At 51.5% G+C, this 18,064-nt stretch overlaps 2 protein-coding genes across 10 annotated transcripts in view; both read right to left on the bottom strand.

Annotated features, from left to right (window-relative positions):
* LOC122386632 (cyclin-dependent kinase-like 4) overlaps window positions 1-9,181 on the bottom strand; it is a 35,137-nt gene extending 25,956 nt beyond the window's left edge. For 2 of the 7 annotated variants that reach the window (XM_043376003.1, XM_043376007.1), the window contains exons 1-2: window positions 9,073-9,181; window positions 505-637 (exon numbers count right to left, since the gene is read on the bottom strand). In XM_043376003.1, the coding sequence (XP_043231938.1) occupies window positions 505-569 (65 nt within the window). In that variant the 5' untranslated portion in view covers window positions 570-637; window positions 9,073-9,181. Of the gene's footprint in view, window positions 1-259; window positions 300-504; window positions 638-6,522; window positions 6,686-9,072 lie in introns of those variants that run through there. The other 5 variants (XM_043376006.1, XM_043376005.1, XM_043376002.1 and 2 more) reach the window with 5 other exon arrangements.
* A 1,574-nt stretch (window positions 9,182-10,755) lies between these two features.
* LOC122386629 (probable galactose-1-phosphate uridylyltransferase) lies at window positions 10,756-17,903 on the bottom strand. 3 transcript variants are annotated; one of them, XM_043375993.1, is made up of 9 exons: window positions 17,686-17,903; window positions 17,358-17,423; window positions 16,887-17,056; window positions 15,576-15,677; window positions 15,220-15,323; window positions 14,757-14,985; window positions 14,173-14,389; window positions 12,733-12,841; window positions 10,756-12,139 (listed from the first exon to the last, which is right to left on the bottom strand). In XM_043375993.1, exons 2-9 carry the CDS (start codon window positions 17,395-17,397, stop codon window positions 12,040-12,042), a joined length of 1,071 nt encoding a protein of 356 aa, XP_043231928.1. In that variant the 5' UTR covers window positions 17,398-17,423; window positions 17,686-17,903; the 3' UTR covers window positions 10,756-12,039. The 3 variants fall into 3 exon arrangements, with proteins under 3 accessions (XP_043231928.1, XP_043231929.1, XP_043231930.1); XM_043375994.1 differs by having other exon boundaries at window positions 17,597-17,796; XM_043375995.1 differs by lacking the exon at window positions 16,887-17,056 and having other exon boundaries at window positions 17,686-17,789.
* Between the last annotated feature and the right edge of the window lie 161 nt (window positions 17,904-18,064).

The raw sequence follows: 18,064 nt of genomic DNA, 5'->3' as shown, positions 1-18,064 counted from the left end.
GTCAACTAATTTATGACAGAATGTGCTTAAAAAATGACTGGTGAATAATATCTTTTATCAGTGCCTGACAAATATTTATATTTTAAATCACGCTCTTCAGCTGTCAAGTGAGCTCCAAATGGCCTAAATTGTCAGCTGTTTATCATCCTAGGTCAGCTCAAGGTCACAGACGTCAGCTGAAGAAAGTGGTGACCATTGGCCCTGTGTTGAGCGGACAAACCGGTGTTACCTAGTATTCTATGTACCGTGGGTGAGATCATCCCTCCCCGAGGACCGGTAGCGCCGCCACCCACGCGGCGCCGTGCTGCGGCGACTGCAGCTGCAACCTCAGCCGGCCGCCGGGCGCTGCCAGCCGCGCCGACCAACACAGCCGGCGGCGGTGGGCGGTCAAGGTCACTGGCGTGTGCAGCCAGAGTGGCCAGATTACGGGACAACTAAACACGGCGCCACGCGGTACTGTCCTCAGTCCTGTCAATGTCATGTCTCCACCGTCATGCAGCTCACCTTTTCAGCACGGAGCGCTGTTCGGTCCACAGCTTGAGGCGGTGCTCCCAGAAGGCCCGGTCCATAGTCGCCTCATTGTGACGTCATTGGAGCTCCGGGTTCGGAGCTCCGGCGGGGGGTCCGAGGCCCGTGCCTGCCGGGTAGACAACGATGGATTTAGCGGGCCAGGGACTGAACGGCGGGCTGGCCCTGTCACTACAGCCATGGAAAGCTGACCTATCCATAATTTAAGCACACGGACCATGTAATCCGACCGTCATCAGGAAAGTAGGGCTGTATGTGACACTGTAGACGTGATGGCCAGCTTCAAATTCGGGCCACTCCTGTAACTAGGTTTCTAAGTAGGCGTCGGTGTGAACTGTACATATATATGTTACGGGCCAAATGCGAAGGCTAGTCCGTTTGCGAACGGACTAGTCCATTCGCGAATGGACTAGGCCGTTTGCGAATGGCGGTCCGTTTGCAAACGGACTAGTCCGTTTGCGAATGGCCGGCCATTCGCGAATGGCCTAGGCCGTTTGCGAACGGACGGGTTTGTGGCGTTGCACTTAGCCGCCGGAAGCATGGATCCTCGGATTGGGGTACGATTCCGAATGAATCGAATGAATGAATTCCCCTGTGAATTCCCGAATGAATTCCCCTGCATCGACCGCTGGTCGATGCAGGGGCGTCGCCGACGGGTGGGGGGTCGGAGGGGTCCGGACCCCCCCCCCACACACATTCTTGAAAATATGCCGGTCCGACGCCCCCCCCCCTCCCCCCCCCCCCCACACACACACACACTTTTGGCCACGAAAATCGATCAAGAATAAAATAAAATATTTTATAAAAACGATTTTGGTGCATTCTCAAAATAAAATTGTCTAAATCCGAGGAGTTTTCAGTATTTGGTGGGGATTACTTTGACTGACCGTCCGACCAGATCCCCTAGTCGAAAATCCGTGGCGACGTCACTGCGTCTATATGTTTAGTTTGTTCTCCGGAGCAGATCTGCGAGCTGGCGCAACTCTGGGTTAAGGTCTCCACACACCTGGTCCATTCGGGATGCGACTTTCCGCTGAACCCTGCACAACGCGGAAATTATAGCAACGTGTTGCCGCTGGCCAGGCTTCGGCCACCGATCTGGATCTGGGGAGGTCAAATATCCCCGTGACCTTCGAACAGCGGAGAGTCGCGTGGTGTGCGGAGACCATTAGTACCGTGCTCCGGGCTCCCCGCTGATGACCCGACCTGACCTTGGTCGAGTTTGTGGCGCTCGATTCATTCTGCTCTGGTGTGGTGTACCGGGACGGTGCGGCTTGTGTGTGGTGAGTGCGGTGCGGTGAGTTTTCGAAAAACTGTTGTGTTGCATTGCATTTAACAATACGCGCACTGCAGGTTGCTTTCAACCCCCCTGTGGTTTTTCACAGATCACGAGAAAACGGCGGCGGCGGCATTCGAAAGAGCGGTACAAACTAGTAAGAAAGTAGGTACTTGTGTCATTTTCGGTCAGGTCAAAAACAAGGTCACCAGAGGTCACCGAAGAAAAAATGTTCGTTTTTACTTCTGATAGTTTTTTCTTGAATAACATTTGATCCAGAGAAGATAGAGGATCGATTCAAACGCTATCGTTCTTAGCTCGTCAAGGCGCATCGAATGGTGTATAATATGACCTGGAAAGGTCAAGTTAAAAATTTGACTTTGGGTCAAGGTCATGACCTGACCGAAATAGGTCATGTTGCAGATCGTTCGTGTTTGTCTCGTCAATACAGATCGAATGATAGGCAACATGACCCATTTTGGTCAGGTCATGAACTTGACCGGAGGTCAATTTTTTCAACTTGACCTTTCGAGGTCATATTATATATCATTATATGCGCCTTGACGAGCTAAGAACGATGGCATTAGAATTGTTCCTCTATCTTTTCTGGATCAAAAGTCCATTCGCAGAAGAACTACTGCGAAATTTTCGTTATGAAAACCGTAACATTTTACTTTCGGTGACCTCTGGTGACCTCGTTTTTTACCTGAGACAATTGCCATGCTCATGCAAGGCTTGACATGACATTGACATTGCAAGGCTCATGAAATTCATCGTCAGACAATGTTTCCAAGAGGTGAACGCAATTGGATGGGGTGAGGTAAAGAAGAGGCGACCTCAGCATGACTGTGTAAGCATTTTCCGGTTGAGTTACCAATACTTTGCACGCATCATTTCACACGGGACTTTGCACATGCCAAGTTGACTTGCCAAGTTGACGTCACTTTGCTGGATATTTCGCACTTGGCCTGACTTCGCACTTGGACTGGGAGCATAAGCGCCCGTCCATTCGCAAACGGCCTAGGCCAACTGCAATAACGCACATGGACTAGTCCATTCGCAAACGGCCTAGTCCAAGTGCGTTATCGCACTTGGACTAGGCCATTCGCGAATTGACTAGCCTTCGCACTTGGCCCGCAACATATATATTATGCAAGGATGGCCTTGAGGTGCTTTGGAACACTGACAAATAATTTTGGAAAATATTTCATGTGTGTCTAAAATTGTAACAAAACATAGACTACTAGTGAGGAAAAAAGGAACTGCGTACCTTATAGTTCCATAAAATAATTGAGCTAGTACACTGCACTTTAAAAAATAACTATTGAAATAACCATAAAGTGCTCGAATCATTGATGATTTTTCACCGCAGAGTAAAATCCAAAACATGGGTCATGACGTTGTTGTTCTACGTTGGCTTAGCTGCCCGTCCGATACAGATAATTTCTGAGGGGACGTTGATACACAAAGTCTCGCCGCCTCGACCCAGACCTGACCGTTGCAGTGCCCGAGGTGGTCGCATTAGCCCGACCCAATGCCCCGTGCGGGCCCGGTCAGCCGGCTGGCCACTCGGTATATATCGTCCCGGCGATGGCCCCAAACACGGCGTTGCCCGGCCGCGGCGGCCGTCGCCGGGGGCTATGGATCGGGACGCCGAATTGGGCGCCGTCCGCCGCCTCAATGACCCACCGGTGTTGACTCGGCTGACACGGACTGCCCGCGGCGGCCGCCCGAACTCGGCCGGGGCGGCGCGGGCAAACAGACGCCGAACACACGGCGGGCGGAGGCTGGGGTGATGACTGGGGTGGGGACTAGGGTGGCTGTGGGTTGGGGACTGGGGTGCAGGGCTGGACCAGCGACAGGCGTCTGGGGTGGGGACTGGGACTGGGGCGTCGTCTGGGGTGGGGACTGGGACTGGGACTGGGGCGTCGTCTGGGGTGGGGACTGGGGACTGGGACTGGGGCGTCGTCTGGGGTGGGGACTGGGGACTGGGACTGGGGCGTCGGCTGGGGTGGGGACTGGGGACTGGGACTGGGGCGTCGGCTGGGGTGGGGACTGGGGACTGGGACTGGGGCGTCGTCTGGGGTGGGGACTGGGGACTGGGACTGGGGCGTCGTCTGGGGTGGGGACTGGGGACTGGGACTGGGGCGTCGTCTGGGGTGGGGACTGGGGACTGGGACTGGGGCGTCGTCTGGGGTGGGGACTGGGACTGGGGCGTCTTCTGGGGTGGGGACTGGGGCGGCGGCTCGGCGGATCATGCTGCCTTAGGGGCGGGGCGGGGAGCCTCGGCGAGCTGCCCTGCGTGCGCCCTAATCCTGTTTGTTTGTTTGTTTTGTTGGGTTAGGCCCTTTCGGTCGACAAGACCATTGCAGAGCCGGAAGGATGATAGGAATTAGGGGGAGACATTGGTCTGGGCAGGCACCCTAGTGAGTCGCCGGGGCTGAGCCCGTCCGAAGACAGGCCACCCAGCCCCAAGGCACTCACTGCACCCGGCTACGGGGTGCGCTCCCTCGGGAGCAGCGGTGCCGCTCCAAGGAAGCAGCCCGCATGAGATAAAGTTGCCTGTCCAGCCCGGAGGGGGGTTGCGGCATGGAGGAGAAGGATTTCAGTTTCCTGAGGATAGAAGCATGGAACGGTGATGCCCTAATCCTGTCTGGGCCGGCTGGGATCGGCGTCAGCGACGGCACGTTTCATAACGGATGAGTCATACCGCCTCGAATGCTCCATATGTTCGGGAGCGGAGCGGACTAGCCATACCGTACCGTCCCTATTACTGCAGTACCTATATATGACATTGACAGTACCTTCGCGAACACGAAGAACGGACGGGTTCAGTTGCAATTACATTCTAATGAGGCAAAGTCGAAACGTGGCAAACCCGCTAAAAATGGCAAATGCGACAACAGAAGTTCGAGGTTGGGGGCATGATTAAAAGTAAGTATGCGATATGCATCCCCATTCCCCACTCCCAACAAGAAATACTTTTTAGATGCATACGTAGTTCACACTGCCATTATTTTTGTGTGTGATATACGTAACATTGCACCTTTATATGAACAAAAATGACAGGCCCAGACTCAGCAATTTGCAGAAGAGTTTATAAATGCTGGTCTATATAAATCATTCGAAATTGTGCGAGCCATTCACCTCCATCGACGTGGGTGTACCTACCTAAACTGTCCTTAGCATCACTTTTATTTGCAGTATACTAGAATGACTCATTATTGAGAACTATAGCTGTAACAAGCAGTGCAAAACCCGTAGCAACAAATTAAAAATGTTAATCCCGTTTCACCCTGATTGCCAATGTTAATATAGCCATGTGTGTCGATTTCTGCTTAATCGCGGGTGCTCGAGCTCTCCAAATTCCACGCCGGCTTGGCTTTTGGAGCCTCATCAGACGGCACGAGTCAGGGTCACTAAGGGAGCGGTGGATTTGTAATGCTCCGCCACCGCAACACAGCATAAATCGACATCCATACTAGTAGCCTACGCACCGGCCACCGCTCGGTCCCCAGCTAACTTTAAGTTCCCCACCGGCCGCTAGATGGCAGCAGCAGTGTACGCCTGAAACTAGACTGTACCGCATTACGCGCGATTGGCGCTCTCTGTCTCCCCACAGTAGAGGCGCAGTCGTTTCGTGCAGTAATCGCTAAACTTCAGATAAAACTGCCTATTTAACACTAGAAGATCTTACAGTCGCAATAATTGTGAGACCCATATGCATCGCACCAGCAGTGCTATCAAAGGTGAGCAAATTCATTCATTTATTGAAAAAGAAAAAAAAATAGTAGTATATCAGTCGGACTCGAAGTCAATCTTATTTGATTTTTCAACTTTTTTTATAAAGTGTTTTACTTACTAATCACCTGTTCATACCTTTCTTACAAAAAATAAATAGAAGCGTCCGAGAGCAAACTGCATTTAGAAAACCGTTTAAGATCGATCATCTTAATTGTTACTGTTATTACCAGCCTGAGCCAGGAAGCGCAGTTTTAGACGAGTTGCATCATATCATAACATTGAAATGATCAGTTACGAAGCAATATTTGTTTCCAAATGTTTCATAAATGCTCAAAATATGTATATGCTTCATAGCTAGTTTTATGTCTCCAATATCAATTCTAGCACGTTTACTGCAGTGCGGCTAACTACATAACTGTTGACATGACCTGCGTTAAAAAGCATGACAATGCATAGCATGCTACATATGGCCGCCACCCATTGATGATAACCATTATTCAATGTCAAAGCTACATAGCTGCCCTCTAGCTGCTCAAGGTTACCCCAACTGCGCGCATTCCCGCGTGATTGCGCGCCATGGCAGCTCGCCAGTATCGGTCTTTTTTTTGGGGGGTTAGGCCCTTTCGGTCGACAAGACCATTGCAGAGCCGGAAGGAAGATAGGAAATAGGGGGAGACATTGGTCTGGGCAGGCACCCTAGTGAGTCGCCGGGGCTGAGCCCGTCCAGAGGACAGGCCACCCAGCCCCAAGGCACTCACTGCACCCGGCTACGGGGTGCGCTCCCTCGGGAGCAGCGGTGCCGCTCCAAGGGAGCAGCCCGCATGAGATAAAGTTGCCTGTCCAACCCGGAGGGGGGTTGTGGCGTGGAGGAGAAGGATTTCAGTATCCTGAGGATAGAAGCACGGATAGGTGAGTATCGGTCTGCCGCCGGCCCGCTCCTGGCCATTACCCGCGCCACACTCCGTATCACGTACCAGTACCTCCGGCGCGACGCGGTCCGTTTGTTTTCGTCCAGTGACCGGGCGACCTGCCGATCCCGTCCACACTCGGTCCGCCGGCGCTGGTCGATGGCGGCGCTCTGAGCGTCCGCCGGCGCGCTCACCCACTCAGCACCGGGGCACCACTGGCGCTCAGTGGACCGGTCAGTGGACAGCCGGCCCCGAGGGCAGACCCCTGGCGACCTCTGCAGCCGACGGGGCCGGCAGGGGGCGCCGGCGCACCACTCAGCCGACCGCGTCGACTCAAGGGCTAAACCGCCGCGGGTGAACGATTATACAACCTGCCGTCCGTACCGCCTGAGGGCTGCAGTGAACAGCATGGTGGGCCTCTGCGAGGGAATGCCTTTGACTCCTATTTCGGGCGGTTCGGCACACACGTAGCGCTAGAATCGTTTCCCTCTAATCCGAGCGTCTCAGGCAGTCGATGGGACGTTCCTGCGTTGCGTGACCTCACGTCATGTGCGGCGCTCGGCCTCCGTCTGGGGCGCCGCTCATTGCCATTACGGCGATGGCAGTCAGACACAAAATCTACCGAGACATGCGCCATCAACCAAAAAGAAATAAAGCAAATAAGCAAGTATATATAGACGTAAAACTAAGAAAGCACCAGCAGACAGACATTCAAAATGGCTCAACATACATCCTATGAATAAATTCGGACGAGCCAAGCCAACAAATACCAGTCTTAACGAATAACGATCGATACGCAAGAGCCGCAAGAACCAATACCCTGATTGTATTTTTCGTAAATGCTCATTTCGCCTTGTGGGACATGACTGGATGGTAGGCAAACAATAATTAGAAAAGCCTTTTTTAAACATTAACTGGAAATGTTCGTACGTCTTTATTTGCCGTCTATCGCAGTAAAAGGGTCCGAATTCATCACACCGCGTCAACATTACTGCTTCCAACGATCGCCACCTTTGTTGACCTCAGTATTAGAGGTGTCGCCCAGTGCCGACCATTCGGCGCCATCAATTACCAACTCCAAACAGCCGGACCGTTTACAATGGGGCCGAGCCGCTGCACAGTGCGTGAGGCGCGTCCGTTAGCAGCGCATCAGTTCACGCTGAATATCGACCCTCTTCGGCGACATCGCCCGCTGCCGCCGCGGCCGGTTCGGCGTGCCCCACGCCTCCTACACCAACACACGAACGGAACCGGTGCGGGCGGCCAACTTTCCACACTTCGCCGTGCACCCTCCCGACAACCACCGCAGCGGGGGCGGGTCAGCGACCCGGCTGAATCAACACCCCACTAACCTTAAAACCAGCCGATACATACAGCAGCTGGAGCCCCCGTCGACCGGTAGTGGCGACACTGAATAAATGATGGACGACGTAACAATATAAACTACACACGGAACAGTGCTAGATTTTATCATATTCCTGGTTTTAAAGAAATACTAAATTACCAACCTATTTACTGGGGATGTGAGAACAATAAAAATACCAAATCATTGGCTGAAGCCAACGAGAAGCTTCCACTGAAGCAAACCAACCCGTGCCGCAATCCAGCCTCCCGCGGTTCCATTACGGAGCCACACTGTGGGATACTGTGCCGCAATACAGCGCCGGTCGGCGGCGCAGTCTACCCAGTCAGGCGCTCCGGCTGGTGGACGGCGGTGTCTGTCGAACGGCCGGCAGGCGGGCCAGCGAACATACCCTGGTCCAGCGAATACACTCCGACCCAGCGGGTGTTTTCGTGAGCCGGCCGGCAGTCCTGCCGGACTTCAGAAATCCTCGACAGGTCCTCGGGGGCGGCCGTCGCACGCACAGGTCGTATGGATTTCGGATAGCCGGCCGGCCCGAAGGAGCAGTCCCGGTCACGTGGTGTTTGGCCGCGGGAATTACAGTCGGTCACGTGATGTCACTCTGGAGTGAGTGCTCCGGTGAGCCCGCGGCGCCACGAAATGGCTTTAATTTCAGAGTAGATTGGATGTTGTGCCCGTCCACAGCACGCGATAGGGTACTGGGACATACCGACTATCGTGACAGAGACGAGCTGTCGATTAAGTGGCCACCAATCATGGTGATGACCTTTGGTGCTCACCGGCCAGCAATAGCTGACGGAGTGCACGGGTGTTATTCACGACCGAGGAGCGCGACTAAACCACTAACCACTGAACGTAAACCAATAGCGTAGTACCAAAAAAGTTCACTATGCGACGATTGCAGAACTACGAACGAATCCAGACGGACGTAAAAAGGGTACGTAAATATCAGCATTCAATGTAAAAAATAAGTATCCACATATCAGGAATACAAATAGGTACATGTTTCGGGCACAGCGGCCCGGCCGGTAACTCAGCAGTGTCTCGTCGGTCTCCAGCCACCACTCTCTATCCACTCTTCTCTATCCTTTGTCTCCGGTTCCGTTGCCACCGCACCTCCACTTGCCTCTATCTACGGCGGTCGAACCCACTGCCGACTCACCTCTGTTCGTGACGACCACGCTCAGCTCCGACCGACTCAACCTTCTATCCCCTGTCTCACCTGCCTCACCTCCGTCTCACCTCCCACTCACCTGGCCTGTCCGCGGCGACCGGCGCCGCCCCTTTCCTCCCTCTCCGGGTCAGATGGGGCCGGCCCAGCCCGGACCCGGAGCGCTCCCAACCACAGGGGGTCCCGGACCGACCGACCGACTCCACCGCCGCCGCCGCCGCCGCCGTGCTTACCGTGACGTCACTCCCAGGCGGCGTGTATCGGGCGTGTATCGTCATGGCTACCCGACGGCCAACACCGCCGGCGGCGACTCATAAGGCCCAATTAGGACGGCCGCCGACCCGCCGACACAGATGTTATTGGCCGGCCGGCCGACCCCTGCTCCGGATGTCAATATACTTACGAGAGGGAGGAGTCATCTAAGGTGTGGGAATGAAGAGCCTTCTCGGATGGTTTGTTAAAATCCAAGTCGTTGTGTGGACTGTGAAAGTCATGAGTTCACAAAAATCATTCGGACATGACTGAGCTAGCCTTGCAAATATCTTGAGGAAAAACAACTGCGACAAATACTTATATTATGTCACTGGGCTCCAATTTAGTATCTCTCGTAACATTTGAAGCCGAAACTGGATTTATCATTCATTTCACGACCCGGCGCAACAGGTTTCGCGCGCAGTGAAAGGAGAATACCAGCGAACAACATGGGGTAGCCGCAATCAGCACCGTGAACGGCCAAAGCAGCTTGTTCCGTGAACCCAGTGCAACGGTGTCGGTCCACGGGTCCGGGAACAAGCGAAAGGAGCTAAGGTGTTACGAAGGCGAGTGTTACGAACTGGTCCAAACGAAATACACCGACGACTACGGACGCCCTTCCCGGAACCCGGCCCGGTGGTGTGAGGAGTGGTACACACGTCGGTAGCGGACTGATGTGTTCGCGGTACAGTGGAGCAGCGGTGGAAATGTGGACCAGCACACTACCACAGCTCGGTGGAACGGTGGACAGTGGACTGACTGGCCCGAGGCCGTGCTACCGTGCCTCAGTGGCATTGGCGGGGTGGGTGGGGTGGGGTAGGGTGGTGGTAGGGTGATAAGGCATATAGGCACCAGGCAGTGATTGCAGCACGCCATCCACAGAACACCTGCAGCGAGACGTCCGACTTGACCAAACTCGCACTTTAAAAGGAGCAGTTCAGCAAATTATGTCGTGACCGCACGCACACCAAAAATCAACCAATGCAATTTGGCAATCGGATAGCAATTTATGGCGAACTAACACTAAACTCCGACAGTGGATCGATTATTGAAAGCTCCCCAGTAGCAGCTGCCAAGGTCTGGGGCCAATGGCCGTTTCCGGGGTCCATAGCGGTCACCACCTGCTCCCCTGCTAACAGGTGCACGCCGAGACACGTGCCACATAATTAGGTCAGGCCATTCAGCTCCCGACACAGTTATACCGCGAACGAGCTGCATAAACTCGTGACACTCAGTGCTTGGGAAGTGGGAACTTACCGGTCTATCAGAATCGATGCTCTTTTATTAAACAAGGTTAAGCTGCGGAAAGGGAGGCGGAGCTATCTACATATCATGCCAAACTTCTACAAAACCGGTTTAATACAATGCATGATGGGATAGCCCTATCGCTGAGCGTGCATTACCGTTATACGGTCTAGGTGAGTCAAATTAAAGATAACCAATATAGTAAAGATTACAAATAAATAAAGATATCGAACTGCTCCAAACGGCTGAAACACGCGCTAAAACGATGTTTATGTCCAGAAGCATATATTAACAATCCGCTCTGATCACAATATGCATCATTACCCGTAAACAGTAACGACAATCGATAACGTGACTTAGAACACAGGTCTTTTTATAGAGGACTGTTTTGGCATTGTTTGCTGAGTCAATAAAACAAGCATAGTGTATCACACATCTCAGGAAATAATATCTATGCCGATAAGCAACAAATGATACATGCTGTATACTGTTAGGTTCCATTTATATAAACGAAAAATTCAAGTCTTTTATCGAAGTTCAAACAAAACTCAAGTCTTTTATCGAAGTTCAAACACGTGAAATCTAGCAAACGCGAGATATTCTGGCCTGTGAAGGAACTGGAGCATACTGGCACAGTGTAACCAACGCCCCTTTTTGACATAATTGAACGCAATATACGCATCGCCATATAGTAGCCATAATTTGACCACAGGTAGACATGGATCACAACCGTTCAAGCAAGTCTTTTGATCACAGGCACGCTTTATAAACATTTCGCAAGCCTCACAACCGCCTTAAACACGAGGTGAAGGAAGTCTTAAGACTAAATTTTGTTTGACGACCATTGACCACAAATCCATAAAACTAATATCGTAAATCAAACACCAATTAACCACATAATTCAATCACATTAGCATAATTATTTAAATTAACAAAATCATTAAAACAAATGCACCTGAATGCATATAATTATATGCATGCAAATATAATTTATATAGTAACTGACAAATACGGACGAGCAAACGACCAATTTTGGTGATGTGCAACGTAAACAAAAATAAATATAGCTCGATGTGATTAAGTAAAACAAGCGAAAAATAATGAAATTTACTGGATTGGAGGCAACTGATGCCTGTTCCATGGGAACAGCAAATTAAGACACTTCCCCTGACAAACTGGCGTCGATTTCCTGATCACACCCTGATTAAAACGTCCACCTGTACTGCGATTGCATCTGCTACCAACCACGTCCTGATCATCCAACGCGAAGGTAGCGCGGGAGTCGCGGCCCCCTCTGTCCGACCAGACGCCCGCGTGCCCGCCGGAGGGGTCGCGGACCAGAGCCGCCAACCCCGGCTCTGCGCAGGTGACTCCCGTCCTCCCAGTTCCGCGAACCACGCTCCTCAGCTCGAAGCACCCAGAGGCTCAGTCCGACCGTCTCACTGCTACTGCGCTCAGTACATCAGAGACCGGTCAGCAGAGACCCTCTCACTAAACCAGCTATTCTCGACCCACACTGGAGTGCTGCAGTCAGCCGGCGGCACGGACCCACCTACTGTTCCAGCTTGTAGTGGACCGGAGAACAGTCGCGCAGCCGCTGAGCCGCCTGCTCCGGGGTCAGGTCACGCTGCGCCTGCGCCAGCATCTCGTACCTGAGGGAGGGAGAGGTCAGGTCAGGTCACGCTGGTACGCAAACATCTCGTACCCTGAAGGAACAGAGCACACAGGTTAGGCCACACTGTGAAGTACACACCTTAAACACGGAAGAGAAAGGCTTATAGTCGGATGGAATTAGTTTCGTTGTGCATGACTCGGCAGCTTTCGTTTAATGTAGCCGCGAGCTATGGGACAGGCACGCTGCACTGTGCCTTTGTGACCATTGGACCCTCCAATCGATACTGTATGTCGCAACTTGGTCGGCAGGGTGGGGGGTGTGCAAACACATCGAACTCGTGAGTTCTCTTCACGCTCACTTTTGTGACTTAGTTAACGAAAGCCAGACATGAACTGTAACAGCAGCGCTCGCTGTTCGCACCTCCAGGAAAAATCGAGCCGTTCAGCAATATCTAATGGTAGGTCTCCTTCGGTAACCGAACTCGGGAACAGCGCATCAATGCATAATTGCACCGGTAGACACGTTCCTTTCACCGCTGTATAAAGGTTATCACCTCCAGCTTCCCGATGCCATGTCCGCCCCGAAACACAATGACGCCACTGGTGTGAAAGTGACGTCACCGGTACTCACCCGACCATGAACTTTTTCACGGCGGCCGATCGAAGAAGGGGCGGCAGGTAGATGCCGTGGAACACCCAGTGCTGGCAGTCCTCCGACATGGCCTCGCCAGTCGGCGCGCCTGTCGGGAGCGCGGAAACATACTGTGATATGACGTCAGCGGTGACAGCGACTATTATATAATGTCATTGGCGACGCTGACGTATTAATAAATTCATATGTGTTGCACCATTGATGGTGCATAATAACAATCTGTATCCCACTGATATAGCATAATGGTAACCTCCGCAAGAACGCTATATTTTGGTCCTCAATTGGAACTAAATACTTAGGCCGCCCAGCATGCCATCGGAATGGTCGCTTGCATAATTACTGGTCAACGTTGCATAGGTAATATTTACACCAGACCTCGAAACACTCGTCAATAATACCATATGATGATCCAATCCAATACCCTATAATTTGACCAGCACTGGGCTCCTCAGCGGTCCAAAAGCACCAGTCATAACCCACATCGACTCAGCACTCGGTAATATCCTCCTAAGTCCGGTCCCACCCAATATACGACATGGTGGCCGGTAAGGCCACCCAATGCCACCGCCTGAGACACGTCAGCAGCTTAGTATAACAACACCAGTTCCCGGGAATCTTCGACTCAATTAAACCGGCCGGCTAGACCCACTACCCTACGCGACTTAACTGGGGATGGGAAGGAGTATCGTATCGGCAGTACTGTGGTGACACTATCCCCGGGATCAGTCGACCCGGACTAAAGCCGCTTTCGGCCCAATGGCCACCCCACTGACGTCATCAAAACACGGTCGGTCGCCGGCCGACACGGCAACAGAGGATGAGCCGAGTGTCGGTAAGTATACGACGAGCCGTCGGAACAGGGTTTGATAGAGCGCGGCCGATCAAACAGGGGTAAAGGGGGGGGGGGGGCTAGCCCGTCTTCGAGCATTACATCGACTACTGAAATGATGCTGCTAAAATTACCCTAGAAATAAGCAGGCACATTGCCCGTCATTAAATTAAAATTTCAAATTAAATTTTGGTAGAATATCACTCGGTTTTACTCAATCGTTGACAAAAGTTACGCAGCTTATCGCTGAAAATGACGGGTTTGCGCTAAACACTACTCTGGGTCGTTAGTCGGTCCATCGATCAATGCGTGACATGTGCGTGCAATATTCAGGCGATCGATGTCAAACACAGCTCCCGTCACAGGCCGTTCCAGTTACCAAACTGTCGCGGTGCCATCCAACTATTCCCGGGTGCGTGTCCAATTTGGACCATAACAGAGCACCAACTGCTGAATAAAACGAGCGCTGATGACTCGCGCAGCGCGCGTGGATTCACTCCATGAGCTCCGTGCAGAGACTGGCCCCTGCTAACGCGCCCCAGTCACGCGCGGCTGGCCCACTCTCCCCTGTCCCCCGTCCCGTCACTGACCGTGCCAGCCCATCGAGTAGGGGAAGTTGCAGCGGAACAGGTTGTCGTAACGCGTGGTGACCTGGCGCACGATGTCTGCCAGCAGCCTCTGCTCGTCGGCCGTGAGGTCGGCCATACGCAGCACGTGCCGGCGGGGCAGCACCAGCAGCTCGAACGGCCAGACGGCCCAGTAGGGCACCAGCGCCACGAACGACGCGTTCTCGCACACCAGACGCTCCTGAACGGGGGGGGGGGGGGTTAATAACGGGTCACACAAGGGTCACACCGGGGACTAGTGGGGCGGGCACAGGGGAGCGGCACATAATGTAATGACACATATCTCAACAGCCACACAAAACACGTGAACGGCTATACACAGTGTAGCATGGTCATCAAAGTAATTTACTTATGGCAAATTGGACGATGTGGTACACCGTAAACAACGGAATATCAATTAAGCCACGCCGCCCAATACAATGATATCGACTCAATTACCATCGACCAACGCCCGCAAACGTGTATCACCGCTCAGAGCCCCGGCGCGGTAGCGGAGACTGGGTTAGGTCACGGGGGACAGGGGCTGTCACGGAGGCCGTCTGCCGTACCTTTTTCTGCAGCTCCTGGTCGAGATAGTCGCGCAGCAGCGGCCGGCCGTGTTTGGCCAGGTACTGCCGCTGGTAGTGGTCCTTCACACGCGGCTCGTTCGGCAGGAAGGACGACGCCCAGATCTGGCAGTGCGGATGCGGGTTGCTGCACCCCATGATGGCGCCCTTGTTCTCAAACACCTGCACCCAGCGGTACTTGAGGCCCAGCTCTATCGACTCGGCGATCCACCTGAATAACGGGCAAAAAAAAAAAAAAAATCAAAATTATGAGCACTAGGTAGTTCAAACGCAAATAAGATATTAAATTAGAGACAAAATATGATAAAGACAGATGGAAACATGAGCGAGGAAAATATATCGGGATAATACGTTCGTTACCGGAATGCACCACTACAAAACGTATCACAAGCATAATGTTGATCCGTCGTCAAAGACGGGTTCGCCGTTCATTTCAATGACCGACCTTTCGACGACCTTGGTGACCTCATCCAAGGTCATGAGCGGCAGCGTGATATCCGATCTTGGGTGGAAGCACATGACCCGGCAGGTGCCCAGAGCCGGGGCACTCTGAAAACGGGGAACGTCGGTCACTGGGTGCACTGAAAGCGAGAAAACGCGGCACTGAAAGTACTGAAATCCCGAACAGGCGAAACAATACGATGAAGACTACAACCGTAATAAACAACGGAAAGATGCGTCAGTCGCTTAAAAATACATAATAAAATCTGTAGGCTACCCGTTAGCAGAAAGCTCAAGAGATAGGCTATCTCATTCCCGACACTATCAAAAAGCGGAAATCTCAAACAGAGTGTCTCGGACCTGGAAGAGCGGGTTGTCGGATTTGGGCACGGGCGGCGCCTCCTCCAGCAGCGCCGGAAAGTCGTTGGTAAACACGTACGTCGACTCATAGTTGGGGTTCACCTGTAAGTGACAGATCACCGGGTCAGGTTTACATTCACTACGGCGACAGCGGGGCGGGTGCTGCTTCGGTCGCTAGTCAGCCGTGAGCGCAATTTTCCGTTAATAATAACACAATTTGCCACAATCTGCCGAACTTCAGCATACCATTCGTTTTCTTGCACGGATAGAATAGAAGCATAATCTTGGTATAGAAGGACGTATTATTCAATAAAATTAAACGGCCTCTTCCGAGAGTACATTTATCGGTATTCAGTACGTTACGGTGCAATGGCCGGCCCTTTTTACTCCGCCGAATCTGAGCCCCAAGTGGCGTCTCGGGTGAGCGGTATCTGGCGGACACTCGACAGCCGCCGGCACGTGACAACACGAGAGCGGTGGCATCAGCCCTCTGGGCCGCGATAAGGACCCACCATGGTAACGGGCAACCGGCGGCGGTGGGGCGGAGCGGCCTTCATCGCATACGGCGGACGACTTTTCACCGCTTGTAACACCGAGTGCGGAAGTAAACAACACTTCTTCTGTACCATCGGAAAACCTTTTCACGGTATTAACTCCGCTACTAAAAGAACACTGATGGCTGTATTTTTTTCCCTCGCGGAGCTCTGTGTAAGGAAAATACGCCTGGGGCGACTCTATGCCACACACTACGTGGTGCGTAATACGATACTGCGTGAGCAAAGTTCGCGGAATTAACACACTGCGTAAGGAAACACAACACAGTGCAATCAAAGCACGCCACCCGTATAGCATAACACAGATGATACATAATACATATCAAAATGAAATGTATCACACATAAACAAACTTATCAGTTATCACCATCAGTACCTGCAAGCTTACCCCTCTCAATCCCCCACCAACATTAATGGGATGCAGTAAGGGTGTGTACACAGACTCAGTCTAGTTCCTCACTTCTTCCAACACTTCTTCTGTATGACAGATGCCAAAAACGTTATCAGCCTGACTGTATTAGCCCCCACAGGACCTCAGTTTATCCCATTGGTTCGTTCGTTAATGATGGGGTATCAGAATCCTGGTGCTGAAAAAAATTACTCCTCAGGCACCAAATATGTAGCTCATTATGGAGATGGATTGTATTTGGTGAGGGAGCAGCACACAGCTGAAGTAAGTGAGAAGCAGACAGAATGTGTGCAGCTAGTTAAGAAACATGAATGTTTTTCCTTGAAAGGATATTCATTAGATTGTTACCTTGCCATTGGGGCGAGTGTTGCCAGGACAGAGTGGGTTGTTGGGATCATGAGGCGGCACCTCCTCCTCAGCAGGTTTCTCCACCTGACCACTCCAGGGGCGTTTGCAGCGGTGCGGAGAAACAAGCACCCATTCAGCTTTCAGGGGGTTGTAACGGATGTGCTGGTGCTCTGTCAATAGATATAACAGCGCTCTGGTCAGGGTGGCATGGCAAGGTTAACAATCATATATGTTAGCCAAACATCTTCAAATAATTGTTTGTTTGTTTATTGGGGCTTTAGGGCGCGCCGACTGCGAAAAACATCTTCAAATAACAAAGCACAAGATAACAAAGCACAAAAAAGTTCTTACTAGATAATAATCCTAGGTAGGTCGGTATAAGGTAGGTACCTTTTTATTGCTCCAAAAGACTATTTTAATTGCTTCATTAGACCTCAAAATAAAATATTTTAAGCTGCAGTCTCCACTCACCATCAGGCTGAAAAACCTGTTGGGTTGTAGCCTGATCCATTCCAATAATGTTTGGTTGCAGTATATCTGAAATTAGCAAATAATAAGCTTAGTCATGGTCAATCCCACAAAAAGGACAGAACCAAGGTTGTGGTAACTAGGTTAAAAACACTGACAGATCCTAGGTAAAATTGGCAGGCACATGAGTGGGAGGCTATTGATATCAATATTAGGTAAAACATAGAGGCAATTTCTTTCACCTTTGTTGATATCTGGCGTGTCGCACCTATCGTCAGGCCGACGGACTGCACACACCTAAGCTGAAGCGAAAAATCTCCTACAACTTTACCTTTAGTATTTATTCCCTTGGGCCGTGTTTGCTTATTTTGTAGAACTATACTGATACGCGCATTTCCATTATAGAGATCAGTAATTTTTTTTTTACTTCGCACCAAAACTCGTAACAGATGCGCAAGTGTTGTATCATTAGAAATCAGCTGAAACAGTTCTTGAAGGTTTTTAGCTGCCAGATTGAACAATTTTTACCAGCGAAAACATCATATTTTTTCTGCTTGCTGCTTCCTATGGCATTTTTGGGTGTAAGTATCGTTTTTCAATATGAGTTTTTACTTTATCTTTTAAATTGAATTACCTACATGCAAATTATATTTTTCAAATAGGGGAAATAAAAAGTGAGATTTTTATAGAGTTATTTTCATACTATCCCT

The sequence above is a fragment of the Amphibalanus amphitrite genome, unplaced genomic scaffold, assembly GCF_019059575.1.
Source record: "Amphibalanus amphitrite isolate SeventyFive unplaced genomic scaffold, NRLGWU_Aamphi_draft 000258F_arrow, whole genome shotgun sequence".
Classification (NCBI taxonomy): Eukaryota; Metazoa; Arthropoda; class Thecostraca; order Balanomorpha; family Balanidae; genus Amphibalanus; species Amphibalanus amphitrite.
This window is presented reverse-complemented; position numbering and strand designations above follow the sequence as displayed.

Bases quoted from the DNA above. Each gene is read 5' to 3' on its own strand.
- LOC122386629 (XM_043375993.1), bottom strand. From the start codon at position 17,397: ATGGATCAGGCTACAACCCAACAGGTTTTTCAGCCTGATG. The intron at 15,678-16,886 runs GTAACAATCTAA...TGTCACTTACAG, and splicing joins ACACTCGCCCCAATGGCAAG to GTGAACCCCAACTATGAGTC. The intron at 15,324-15,575 runs GTCCGAGACACT...CCCCGTTTTCAG, and splicing joins CCGACAACCCGCTCTTCCAG to AGTGCCCCGGCTCTGGGCAC.